The sequence below is a fragment of the Mobula hypostoma genome, chromosome 5, assembly GCF_963921235.1.
Source record: "Mobula hypostoma chromosome 5, sMobHyp1.1, whole genome shotgun sequence".
Classification (NCBI taxonomy): domain Eukaryota; kingdom Metazoa; phylum Chordata; class Chondrichthyes; order Myliobatiformes; family Myliobatidae; genus Mobula; species Mobula hypostoma.
Genome location: NC_086101.1, coordinates 45,701,929 through 45,716,332, shown reverse-complemented (window position 1 = coordinate 45,716,332; position 14,404 = coordinate 45,701,929). Strand labels below are relative to the sequence as shown.

Genomic DNA, 14,404 nt, shown 5'->3' with positions numbered 1-14,404 from the left:
CCCCAGGAGACTTCCTACCAGACTGCTCCCGGTCTACCTTATCCTTTTCACTAGTCCCCGGCTTACTTTCTGACTTTTCCGGTGGACTCTCCCCGCCGTCCTGACTACCCTTCTGGTAGCCTTTACTCGGGGCAACCTTCATTTTATGCGTCAACGCATACTCATCCGCTAACTTAGCAGTTGCGGCTAACGTGGCTGCCTCTTTCTCATCGAGGTAGGGTCTCATACCCTCAGGGACACAACCTTTAAACTGCTCAATCAGAATCAGCTGCAGCAGTCTGTCATAATCCCCCTCTACCCCCTTCGAGGCGCACCAACGCTCACAATATGTTTGCATCTCGCGAGCAAACTCCAAATACGTGCGGTCCCACCGCTTCCTCGCATTCCGGAACCTCTGCCGGTATGCCTCCGGGACCAACTCATAAATCCTGAGGATGGCCTCCTTCACCACCTCATACTTCTGGGCATCTTCCGCGGATAAGGCGGAGTAAGCTTGTTGGGCCTTCCCTTTCAGTACACTCTGAAGTAAAACAACCCACTTATCCCTCGGCCAGTCCTGACTTATAGCCACTTTTTCGAAGTGGAGGAAGTACCGATCCACATCGGTATCGTCAAATGGGGGAACCAGCCTAACCTCCTGGGTCGCCCGGAACCCTCCACCTTGGTTCGGCACGAGCCCCTGCTCGGCCCTTATCTTTAACTTCTCCAGCTCAAATTCCCTTTCCCTCTGTTTCTCCTCTCTCTCCAACTGTCTGTCCCTCTCTCTCTCTTCTCTCTCCAACTGTCTTTCTCTCTCTTGCCTTTCTACCTCTTTCTCTCTCTCTTGTCTTTCTACCTCTTTCTCTCTCTCCCGCCTTTCTAACTCTTTCTCTCTCTCCCGCCTTTCTAACTCTCTCTCTTTCTCCTGCCTTTCTAACTCTCTCTCTTTCTCCTGCCTTTCTAACTGCTTCTCTTCGTGTTCTAACTGCCGTACCCGGAACTCGTGCTCGAGTCTCAGTTTTTCAAGCTGTACCTGTACTGCGTCTCCAACAGGTTTTTCAATAGACACCTCCCCCAGCTCACCTTGGGGAAACACACCTTTAGATACATAGTGCTCTACAATAGCTCGGTGTATCTCCTCTCTCCTCATTGTCGACTTCACCTTAGCAAGATTCACCCGTTTGGCCACAGCTATCAATTCCGATTTCCTGGCATCCTCTAATGCCTCCAAGGTCGGCGCCTTTATAAACTCCTCAACCTCCATTTCTGCTGTTTGTCTTTTCTTTCTTTCGGGAATTTTAACCCAATCAATTTACTCCGTCCCAAATTTAGCGTTCAAAATCGCGGACGAGAACCCCACTTATGTTACGTACCCCGTAACTGGGTTGCCAAACCAGCAGAAATGGATCACTCAGTTGGAGTCTGGAGTACTAGAACTAAGAAAGTTTTATTAAAGAAACAAGCAACACAGTAATCGAAAGGATAATAAATGCAACAATTCAACAATGATAACCACACATGTGCACAGAATTAAGATAACAGCATCAATCAAGCTCTATCGTTGTCTAGGGGCAAATGACCAATTTCAAAATGACTCAAAGTTCAGTCCAGTTTAGTAGTTCAGTTCGCAGTAATCGTTGCCATGGCGGTGGACAACGTGGGGGAAGAGAGACATAGAATAGGAACAACTCATCATTCAGCACAGCTTCACTCACAGACCAGCGAGATGGCTCACAAACAGCATTTGGGCGGGTCCTTGGTGATGTCACCTGAGGTCACCGACTGTGACCCCTCCTCCAGATGCGGTCGATCCTCTGCAGTGAACCCGGCACCCAGGCAAGGGCGGACACACACCGGGTTCCCGCTGATCGTACCTTTCCACCCTTGTCGTTGTCTGGGACTTCTCACCCACTCGTGAGAAGCGCACCGCTTCCAGGGTCTCGTTACCTCGGGTGGCGTGTGTGTCTGTCTTAGCGAACCTGTCCCTTTTTATCCCCCTGCTGGGGTATCGCCTGTCCATCACTTCAAACAGTTCAGGGTTCAAAGGGGGGAGCCGCTCCAGACAGCTCTTCCTCCCACATCCCTTCATTACACATCTCCAGACGCTGCTCCATTGTTCCTTATCTCTCCTTCCCCTGAGGGCAGGTGGCAGACCAACTGCTGATGCCACTGATGCTAGCCCAGGCCAGCAAACATCTTAATTTTATGTGTATTCTCGTAACAGCAGGTATAATAAATGTCTGGGTTGTATATGGTGGCATATATGTACTTTGATAATAAATTTATTTTGAGCTTTGAACTTCAAAACTAAGTTGCAAGGGCCACAATGACGTAGATTGTGAAATTAAGAGTTCATCTAGATCACACAATAGTTCCGTTCAAGAGTCAAAGTATTAAAGAAATGTTCTCTCTTTTTAAATAAAAACCTGAACCAACTGGGTTCAATCATGTGTCTGGGGTTCACTTCCTGCTACTCTTATACAGGATACTCAGTTGATCATAAAGCAACTCAAATGTTCAAGGTGAAGGTCATTCAGGTTTTTGTTTACACTGGGTGGATAGAAGGGAACCACGTGCAAAGGCTGTGATCAGTCACATCCTAAAAGGCCACTGCAGGCTCAGGGGCCTGAATGGGTCATTCCATTCCCTGCAGTCTGTCCTCTTGTGTATCCAAAGTAGTGCTCACTCCTATCTCATTCATACCTTACAGCACCAGTTCCATGGAGTACGAAGGATATGATTATAGACTAATCATTTGATTAAGTACTGAGTAATTTCAGGCTAGCTAAATTTCTTCACCAAGTCCCGATATGGCAAAATCTCATAATGACTCTGAACTAAGGGCTTGAAAAGATTAATTAGCATTGGCCTTGTTAATGACAATGGAATATATTTAGCTTAAAAGCTAACAACAAAAGCTCCCTTGACCTGTGAGTACTGCGTTCTGATACCAACGTTTTTGCTTTGCATTTCAAAATCTGTCTTTTTATTGTTACGTTTTCTAACCACTTTAATTTGAAGCGATTTCTACACCTGAATCTCCTCTCGTCTCCCCCACTGCTCTTCCCCACAACCCGTGACCATTTCCACTTTATTTCAGTCCCAGGATAACATTATCACAAATGCCTTCCTTTAATGTCATCTCTGCTCCTCTCGTTCTGACACCTTTGATCTATTTGTTGCCCATCACTCATTTTCATGGGGAGAAGAAATCCTGGTAATATAATGTCACCTTTCAAGAGAAGGTGAGATCAGTATGCTAATGAGCTGTAACTGATGCCAAGAGGCAGGAAAGAAAAGTGCAGGTGCAAAGTGTTTTATATACCGCCCCCAGGGTATCTATAAATCAAAGCTGAGGTGGAAACGCTTTGTTGCAGACTGACAATGATGTCACTTTTTATTACCATTGGATCCACAGTGACTGAGTTGGAAGTAGCAAATCGGCTAGTTTCTCCTTTTACTTTCAATTAGCTGAGATGTTTGAAAAGACAGAGCAATTTGATATACACCATTTAACTCAGCTAATTCAGGCACTTTCAAATAAAGGTGCCATCATTTTAAATCATGCAGAGGGGGTTAGATTTTCAACAATCCTTCCCTCACCCCCTCGCCCTACCACCAATTGATATTTCTGTATGACTGTGCAATTTTTTTTACCTTTCTCTCCTCTACATCTTCCATCTTTTCCTCTGCTTTCCTTTTTCCCCCTCTTTCTCTTAACTCTGTATATGCCTTTCTTTATTATTTGTTTTAATTCCCACCCTTGCCTTTAGATCCTTCTCAGGTCTCACTCTGCCACTGCTTTCAGCATTACAACAGTAGCAATGCCACAAAATGCTGGAGGAACTCAGAAGATCAGGCAGCATCTATGAAAATGAATAAGCAGTTGATGTTTCGGGCCAAGAAGCTTTTTTAGGATTGAGAAAGAAGGGGGAAGAAGACGCCAGAATAAAAAGGTGATGACAGGGAAGGAAGCTACCTGGAAGGTGATAGGTGAAGCCAAGTGGGTGAGAAAGGTCAAGAGCTGGAGAAGGAATCTGATAGGAGAGGGGAGTGGACCATAGTAGAAATGGAAGTGGGGGGGACCCAGGAGGAGGTGATAGGCAGGTGAAAAGAAGTAAAAGGTCAGAGTAGGGAATAGAGCAGGGGTGGGGGGAAGAGGGGGGAGGGAATATTTTTAAGTGGAAGATAGATAGATAGATAGATATACTTTATTAATCCCAAGGGAAATTTGGTTTTGTTACAGCCGCACCAACCAAAAATAGTGTGTAATTATAGCAATACAAAAACCACAAACAATCAAACAACAAAATGCAAACTATGCCAGATGGAAAATAAGTCCAGGACCAGTCTGTTGGCTCAGGGTGTCTGACTCTCCACGGGAGGAGCTGCACGTTCGATGGCCCCATGCAGGAACGACCTCCCGTGCTGCCAAGTGTTGTATCCCGGTGGAATGTAGCTGAAGTCTAACAGTAAAATGTTCAATATCCGGTCTACAAGCACGTTCCTCGATCGTAATATGACCCGGATTGCACCATCTGTTGTTAACCAGATCAGTAAGCACCCAACTTCTTTACGCTTACTGCTCTCAGTGCACTTCCGGTCAGCCAGAATGGTATTACCCACCGAACTCCTCTTCTCCAAAAGTCTCTGTTGTCTCGACCCGGTCCTCTTTCCTCAACTTTGTGATCAAGAAGAAATCAATATTCATGGCATCAGGTTGGAGTCTACCTAAATGGAATATAGTAATTATAATCTTTTGGCACTTTCCTAATTGTCATCATGTCACCATTAAAGAAAAGGCTTGGATTAATTTCATATCTCTCCTGTCTTTTTCCATAAGAGTTTAAAAGCTGAAGTGATATCTTGAAGCATCATTTGTAACATAGGAAACACAATAGCCAATTTCAGCTTAGAAATCTTTAATGCACAATGGTATGATAACATGAGCGTTTCGACTGAGGGACAGATATTGGGAACTTAGCCTCAGAATGAATTCAAATCCAAACATTGTCTGTATATGGCAGCTCAATTACTGAGGCTTGGGTGGCTTGGGTCTGGACCAAAGGTGTTGTAAATTGAGACTTCCTGTTAGTCCTGTAGATGAATTCAACTGAGGTGAAAAGTTGCATTACGTGTGTTGATTTGCACACATTGGGAGGCCAAATTCAGAACCATTGCTGACTCTTTCAACATCTACAAGACAAAGGTCCTCCACCAAACCGTCCCTTGTCTTGCAGGTGTTGAAAGAGTCGGTAAAGACTCTTCCCATAACCCAAGAACTAGCTCACAGATATTGATGATGAATTCACACTGGCTTCAGTATGCCAACCTAGATTATATCTGACTGATGAAAAATGTGTCTGAAGGACAAGATGCTAAACCAGAGAGTTATAGAGAGATACACCTTAGAAACTGGCTCTTTGGGCAAATGAGTCCAACATCAATCATCAACCACCCACTTGCACAAGTTATGCATTAATCCTGTTTTATATTTTCTCCACATTCTCCTCCCTGATTCTATCAGTATTGGAATCCGTACATGGACCAAGATACAGTTAAAAAGCTTGTCTTTCATACTGTTCATACAGATTAAAACGTTCCACAGTGTTGAAGCAGAACTAGGTAAGGCAATAACAATGCAGAATAAAATTTAAATGTTGCAGAGTGCCTAAGAATTTTGCACAGTACTGTACTTGTCATCGTGGAGCTGAGAGCAAGTTTGTAAATCTGGCGGGAGCAAAGGGTGTTGGGAATGGTGAGGGTGGAGCACTGTGGGAGGGGTATAGGACAAAAGAGAAAGAGGTTCAGGGGCCAGGGTTGGTGTGCATGTGGACACACCCAGCCCTGAGATACCGGGCAACGTCATTTGATTCTGAACAATTAGTGTACTGATCATTGCCGAATGTCTCTCTAGTGCTTGGTGCTTCCTGCTCTCTCTCCTCTTCCTTCCCCTTTTTCCAACCATGATTCCCCTCTCCCTAACCCTTCTCACTCTCAGTTCACAATAGAGACCCACGTCAGAATTAGGTTTATCATCAGTCACATACTGTATGTTGTGAAATTAGTTTTTCTTTTGCTGCAGTAGTACAGTGCAATACATAAAATTACTACACTACTGTGGAAAAAGTCTTATGCACCCTAGCTATGTCTGTGTGCTGACAACTTTTGCACAGTACTGTAGGTTGTGAGATAAAACTGACTATTGTCTTATCTTGTCCAGTATCATTATGTACTCTATAACCTCATCCTTAAAAATTGACTCCAACATTTCCCCAACCGCTGAGGTCAGGCTAACTGGTCTATAATTTCCTTTCTGCTGCCTCCCTCCTTTCTTAAAGAGTGGAGTGACATTTGCAGTTTTCCAGTCTTCTGGCACCATGCCACAGTCCAATAATTTTTGAAAGTCCCTTGCTAATTCATCTGCAATATTTACCTCTACCTCTTTCAGAACCCTAGGGTGCAGTTCATCTGGTCCAGGTGACTTATGTACCCTCATGTCTTTCAGCTTTTTGAGCACCTTCTCCCTTATAAGAGTCATTGCACCCACTTCTCTTCCTCACACATTACAACATCTGGCTCACTGTTAGTGTCTTTCACAGTGAAAACTGATGCAAAATACTCATTTATTTCATCTGCCATCCTTTGGATCTATTATTATTTCTCCAGCCTCATTTTCTAGCGGTCCAATATCCACACTCATCTCTCTTATTTTTTACATACTTGAAAAAACTTCTACTGTCCATTTTGATATTGTTTTCTAGCTTGCTTTAATATTTCATCTCTTCCCTTCTAACGATTAATTTAGTTGCTTTCTGTAGGTTTTTATAAGCTTCCCAATCCTTCAACTCCCCATCAATATTTGCTTTGTTGTTTGTCCTTTCTTTTGTTTTTACATTAGCTTCCCTTGTCAGACATGTTTCTACTATTTTGCCATTTGAGTATTTCTTCATTTTTGGAATTTATCTGCCTGCACCTTCCTCCTTTTTCCCAGAAACTCATGCCATTGCTGCTCTGCTGTCAACCCTGCATGGAGCTCCTTCCAATTTACTTTGGCCAGCTCCTTCTCATATCACTGTAATTTCCTTGACTCCATTGAGATCCTGCTACGTCCAACTTTCTCCCTATCAAATTTCAAGTTAAACTCAATCATATTGTGATCATTGGCTCCTAAGGGTTCTTTTACCTTAAGCTCCCTAATCGCCTCCAGTTCATTACATAACACCCAATCCAGTATAGCTAATACCCTTGAAAGCTCTACGACAAACTGCTCTAAAAAGCCATCTCGTAGACATTCAACAAACGGGCTCTCTTGAGATCCATTACCAACCTGGTTTTTCCAATTGATCTGCATGTTAAAATCTCCCAAGACTTACCGCTATTCTCTCTTCCTCTCTAAAATGCTGTGGATGTCCCTGATCCTAGTACCTTAGAGACAACACACCATCTGGGTGTCCTGTTCACGTCCACAGAATCTCCTCTCTGTTCCTCTGACTGTTGAGACTCCTATCACTACTGCTCCCCTCTTCTCCCTCTTTACCTTCTGCACCACTGACTCATATCTTGTGTCACAGATCTTCCTCAATAGAACTCTAGGGTCAAAGTGAACAATTCCAACTTCTATTTTGGAAGGAAACCTTAAAGTAAAAAATTAGACTATTTCTGAGTTCTTCCAGCACTGTGTGTTGCTCCAAATTCCAGCATCTATAATCACTTATGTCTCTGGATTTTTTTTTTCATATTGATGAATCCAGTTTTATTATTGGCTTCAGAGAAGGATTTAGATAGGTGCCAAACATCCTTATATTGAGTTATATCCAGCCCAGTGTGCACTATCTGCAGAATACACTGCAGTAACTTGTTCTTCCACAGTACCTCCTAGTCCATATCTCTACAGAGTGAAAGGATCAAGCTGAAACACTCTCTTGCATCATCCTGATTTAGATATCTATCACATTCCTTCATGCTTGATGAGTAGGAATTGTAAACCTGCCTCCCCAACATCTGTGTGTGAGAACCATCACTACATGGACTGTGAGGTGATCCGCCATGTGGCTTGGGTCACTCGAGATGGATAATAAATGTCAGCATTTCAAGTGATATAGCGAGGGGACTGAACAGCAAGAAAAAAAAACAGAATACTGGTCTTACTTCCTTCTGCAAATACTTCTTGTTACCTTAGTAAAGCAATCACCATAATCAAAGACCCAGCCTATTTGGACATTCTCTTTCCTCTCCTCTTCTATCAGGCAGAAGGTACAGTATAAACCCCGAAAGCATGTGCCACCGGACACAAGAACAGCATTTATCCTGCTGTTATAGGTCTTTTGAATATCCCCTTACTTAAGCCCTTAACTGCTACTAGGGCATAGGCATTAGCAGCAGTTCACTGGTCCTCCATACTGGGTCAGTCTTTCAAGTTGTCCCTAGGTGTAGCAAATCTTCGAAGATACTTCCTCTCCAAGAAATTTGGTCTTTAAAGCTTCAGTTGGTGTTTCTGTAGCTCTAAATTTCTAAGGGATGGGGTTGCTAGCCCTATGTCCAACCCTCCTCCTTTCCCAGCTGGGTCTGGGAACACTCATGATGGAGATGAATGGCCCTTCAATATGATAAAAGTGGACTCCTGACCTCACATCTTACCTTGTTATAATATTACCTCACAGCTTACCTTGTTATAATATTACCTCACAGCTTATCTTGTTATAATATTACCTTCATTGTCTCTCTACGCCGGATTGCCTCTGTAGCTGTTGCATTTTATTTTGCATTCTGTTATTGTTTTACCTTTTACGGCCTCAGTGGACTTCTGTAATAGGTCTGAATGAACAGTATGCAAGACGAGCTTTTCACTGTATCTTGGTACATGTGACAGCAATAAACCAATTCCATTTCCAATGACTATCCATGACATAGATGAGAATCTTTCCTGAAAGGTCCTGGCCTCATTCTTTGCAAAAAAAGGACAGAAATGGAGCGATTTACTTAGAAGTTGGACATTAGACATCTTTAATGTTCTAAATGAACATTATCTACAAGGGTTAATATCAAATTGCAGGGAATAAAAGAAAATTGTACCAGTAAATTCATATACACCTTTACACAATATTACCAGGGAAATGATGACAGCAAATATATTTTTTCAATAATACTTAAAAGGAGAATTTTTGCGTGCAAAATTATAACCAAGGGGCACACTTTATTCATAATTCAGCATGATGTACTCATTGTTTTATTGTGAAGTTCATAGGTTGCAAGCATTCAATCTAATTTCTGTCATTGAATAGAGAAAATGCATTGGGAAAATGAAAAATGCACTATTTACATATAGCAGAGGGGAGCAGATGAGTCAAATTTCTTGGCTAATTACTCCCCCCTTGCTCTTGGACACATGTATCCTAAGAGAGACATGCCAGGATGTTCCAAAACACACAAACCGTGATTCAGTAACCTCATGAAAAATGGTTTCAAGGAAAGGAGAATGTTACTTTTGATGAAACAACTTGAAGATTTGGTTTGCACTTTGATGAGTTCTGGGCCTCTCTACTTTTAAATACCATAAAATTACATTGCAGCAAAGGTTATGAATAATTGAAAATCAAAACAAAGAACAGATGCTGACAAACTGAACTAAAAACAGAAAATGCTGGGAGCACTCAGCAAATCAGACAGTCTGTCTGGAAAGAAAAGGGAGTTAACATTTCAGGTTCAGGACCCTTCAGCAGAACAGGGTCCTGGACCTGAAGCATTAAGTGATCGTCTTTTTTACAGATACTGCCTGACCTGCCGAGTGAATCAAGCATTTTGTTTCTGTCTTGTAAATGAGAGTGCAGAAGCGGCCACAGTGGTGTAGCGAATAGTTCAAGCTTTTCTGCACCAAATGACTACCGATTGTGGTTCAATCCCCACCACTGTCTGTAGGAATTTGTATGGTCTTCCCATGACCTCGTGGGTTTCCTCCAGCTGCTCCAGTTTCCTCTCACATTCCAAAGACGTATGATTAGGGTTAGTGAGTTGAGGGCATGCGACTTTGGTGCTGGAAGCATGGTGATACTTGCAGGCTGTCCCTAGTACACTAGTACAATCATCAGACTGTGTTGGTCATTGTTGCAAATGAGACGTATCAAAGTCTCAATGTACAAGTGATGAATAAAGTAATCTTTAAAAATAAACCAGGATTAGGAACTATATTAATAGTGGGGGGAGTATTGCATCTTAAGGATGAGCTTCACTCGATCAGTAAAGCAACTTTAGGAGCTGAGGCAGCTGGCTGCTAATGCACAGAAACCTGTTTAGCCTACAATAGATTATGAACTTTCTCCCGCAAACTTCTGACTCGGAGTTGAACATGTGCTACCACCTAAAGAAGGTCTGTGCATTTTCGTTGAATAGAGTTCATCCGGGAAGTTGATTTCTGGATGTCCATTCCATCCCAACAGAATCAAACCTCCTAAGCCTGTGGGGTTTAAACTGGGCTTTCAGGCAATGCCATTATCCAGAAGAGAAAGGGTATATCCATTTGGAAGGCCTAGCTATTTTTTAGCCTTCAATGTAACGTTGAAAAACAGTTTATCATTGCCTTTATCACTTTGCACTGTGTGGGATCTTGCCATGCTCAATTAGCTGCCATGTTTTCTACATTGCAGCGGTGACCTCAAAGCAAAGGAGCTTCTGTAGCTGTGGACATTCGGGACTAGCTCAGGTTGTGAAAACTGCTAATTTAAGAGCAATTTCTTGCTTTAAAATAAGATTCTCACTTGCCTCACTGTTTTGGGAATGCTCTTGTGTTAGGATGTTTCAGAGTAAATAATCTCGCACCATTTCCACAGGACAATTTGATTGAAATCAAAGTGCAAATTGACAGCAAAGAAAAAAAAATACAACTACGACCAAGTCTTACTTTCTGAAGCAAGTGACACACCTGACAGGGTATCATTTAAAAAGAAACAGAACACAAGGGATCTGTTTGCAACTGGTTAAAAACGTTATGATATTTGTCGAGGGTTGGGAAGTCGAAAGAGATTATTTTTGATGATGAAATTCTACAGGGACCTGTGTGTTAAAATCGAATCACACAATCTCTCCTTATTCCAGCCCTGCAGAACATACAGCGATTCTTTTTGGGTTTTATCCCACTTTTTTGTTTTTGCTTGATAGAATTTTTATTAGTGACTGAATTTGTTGCAATTAATTAAAGCTGTAACATGACCGGTGTTAGGCTTCATAATCCACATTTACTGGGACATGGAATTCTTTAAATGCACTTACAGAATATTGGTTGTGTAAATATATCCACATTATAGGCAAGGCCAGTAAACCTTGCATTATTTTCTCTTAATAAGATGTACAAGACCCTTCCATACAGGGCTGCATACAATACATTGATGCCAACTTCTCCTCAGTCCTATCATATGTGCTGAGCAGTTGATTAGATCCACAAAATTCACTGATAAGAGATTGTTCTGCAATAACAAAAAGGCACAGTTCATCGCAGGCTTTAGCAGGATTTCTTTTATCATAAAATAGATATTGTTCAGTGGCATGAAGTTGCTATCAGATAAAGAGAGGCAGTTGTGTCTTACATCTTAATGGCCAAGCACTGCTCCATTCTGAGGGATCTGAGCCACAAGCATTTTTGAGAACTCTGTATAGCAGTGACCTCGAACCTTAAGATTGGTATTAAAAAACTATGACACCACTAAAAAAAATCTTAATTTAGATGTGTACTACTTCATCACGGTCATTGTGACAGGGGACAGAATGTAGACACACTGCAATAATGTTTTTGCACTGTTAAAACTGCATTAATGAGAACATCATTTTGGAGAACTAATTATTTCTATTTGTCTTGTGTCACGCTTTATAATTCCACTATATTAGCACAGGCAAGGCAAATTAATTGCTTTTGCAGAAGTTGAATCATTTCCAAGAATGAGCTCAAATTCACTTATAGACTCTTAATTACTGGCAGTACATTGCATCAGAAAATTCTGTTGATCTTCCTCACTCTCCCTAAAGTAGACATATACTCTGCAATATAGGTGTTAGTATTACTTTAGCAGGGTCAACTATCTACTGTCTTCTTGCATGTTTGTGTATTTTGTGTAGGGGGTTTAGGTGGGTGAATACTTGCAATTGATGGCCACATGACCAATCCAAGAGTTATATGCTTAAAGAGTTAAACTGCAGAGGGAAAAGAGAACAAATCTCACTGAAGCAAAAAGGCAGTAATTAATGCCTCCCTTAATTGTCTTCATAAAATATTTGCATGTGCCTAATTTGCATAATGTGCATGTATTAATTAATCTTTCAAAGGTATTTTATGCTGAAAGAGGCCAAAACCATTTCTTTGTTTTATTCAAGATCTAATTGAATATTTATTCTTTATTTAAAGAATATTTACAGCATCCATTGGCCCTGGTTTGTTCTTAATTTTCCCATGAATAGCTGTGGGAACTGCAAAACTCCAAATGATCCTTTTAAATGAATATACTGAGTTTGTGCTTCTTCGTATGTTTCCATCAGATGATTAATAGAGCAGGCAGTAATGTCTGTCTGTTCTAAATTGTTTCTATATTTACCCCAGTAAATTCCTCCCTCGTTGCATAACACACAGCTTGATGTTTATTGAGAAGCACTGGTCTGAGAGGTAAGGAGACCAACTGCAGCTCAGAGCAGAGTTTTGCTAATTAAATGCATTACAATTCCAATTATAAATAATTATTTTTTTCTTAAAATAAACTTTGAGTGAGGCAAGTATCCCTTTTATTGTGCCTCCACAGAGTATTTTAAACTATTGAAAGTACTGTGTAGGAAACTCTTCATTGTTACAATAGTTCTTTCAGCAGATTGTATTCTTGAACAACAATCTGCTGGAGAAACTCAATGGGTTGAGCAGCATCTGTGGAGCAAAAGAAATTATTGACATTTTGGGACCAGCATTGATCTGTGGGAGAAACTGAAATGCCAACAATTCCTCTCCCCCAGCAGATGCTGCTTGATTCTTCGAGTTTTTCCAGCAGATTATCTGTTGCTCCAAATTTCGGCATCTGTAGTCTCCTACGTCTCTTAAACTGTGCTCTTTCTTTTCATCTGATGTTAACCCTGTTTATAAATGAGTAGATCTTGTTTCTCTGGAAGCCAGTGCAATATCAAATTTGATTACTTTCTTTCTCTCAAATACAAGTGTCAGTGGCAGAAGCTTCATGTGTCTTAATGATGATGCACTGTGTTGTTGACTTTGGGGAGGTATATATCTTTAACTGTTTTTACTGGCATTGGCTTTCACTTACCTTTGAGTGCAACACTTTAACACACACTCCTATTTGGCCTTCTGTAATGTAACACTGATGCACTTTCCCCTTTCCCTGTGGGCTATGAAGATGTTTTTCAATCAATTTATCCTTTGAAGCAAAAACTGCCTAAAAAAAGGATAACCACAAGAATTTGATGCCTTAATAAGTTATTTGTCTCAGCATAATAAGAAAGGGAACCACTCTGTTTGGTTTCTTTTGGTATTGCTCATCAGGTTCCTTTCCTGCTCTATTGTTTTTGCTACATGAGAGGAAGGGAGCAGTCTTTGTTCTAATGCAGATTTTTGTGGAATAAACTTGGGGGTACAATTGGATTATTTTATATTCCACATACATGTCGCCCCATTTTTTTCAATTCCTTAACTGCACAATCCTTTACCCAGCCAATAACTCCTGTTAATCATATATAAATCAGCGAAGTGCAAGAGGCATTCAACTGAAATGATTTTTGTTTATATAGTTCCTTTGGATATTGAGGCACTTTGCAATGTGCTTTCAGTGAATTACCCAGACATTTAAAAATCTATCAAAAATATCGCACTTCTTAATTAAAAACTTACTATTAGGGAGGTGATACAGGAGCCTGAAGACCCTCACTCAATGAATCAAAAATAACTTCTTTACTCAGCCATCAGATTTCTGAATGGCCCATGAACTCTACTTTGTTATTCCTCTTTTTTGCACTATATAATTATTTTGGTAATTTTATGGTTGCCACAAAACAATAAATTTCATGTCATCTGAGTTAGTAATAATAATTCTGATTATTACTTATTCTGAATTATTGTAAAAAGAACATGAATTTTATTTAGGCATTCATTCACCATCCTCCAGATTGTAGCTTCACACCTACACTTGTCCCACTTGTGAATGTTCTACATTCTGATTCCACACCATGAGTTAGAGAGTTTTCAGCAAGTTCACGCACCACTATTAGGCTCTGTGCAGAGATTAATACCAAGTAAACACTAACAAATCTTGGACAGACAGGTTCATAACACACTCCCCAAATTACTGGCACAGATGAAGGGAAATCCAAATAGTTCCCTGCAAGAAATCTGTCATTCCCAACACATTTTGTGCATTGCCAATCAGCAAAAGACTTTTTGTAAAAG

At 41.0% G+C, this 14,404-nt stretch overlaps 1 protein-coding gene across 4 annotated transcripts in view; it reads left to right on the top strand.

The window, feature by feature from the left end:
• Positions 1-14,404, top strand: part of LOC134346787 (dachshund homolog 1-like) — a 586,859-nt gene that overhangs the window by 545,471 nt on the left and 26,984 nt on the right. The window contains exon 12 of one of the 4 annotated variants that reach the window (XM_063048438.1): positions 4,226-4,799. The exons of the other annotated variants lie outside the window; for them this stretch is intronic. Within the exon in view, the coding sequence (XP_062904508.1) occupies positions 4,226-4,251 (26 nt within the window). The 3' untranslated portion in view covers positions 4,252-4,799. Of the gene's footprint in view, positions 1-4,225; positions 4,800-14,404 lie in introns of those variants that run through there. 4 annotated transcript variants of the gene reach the window in all.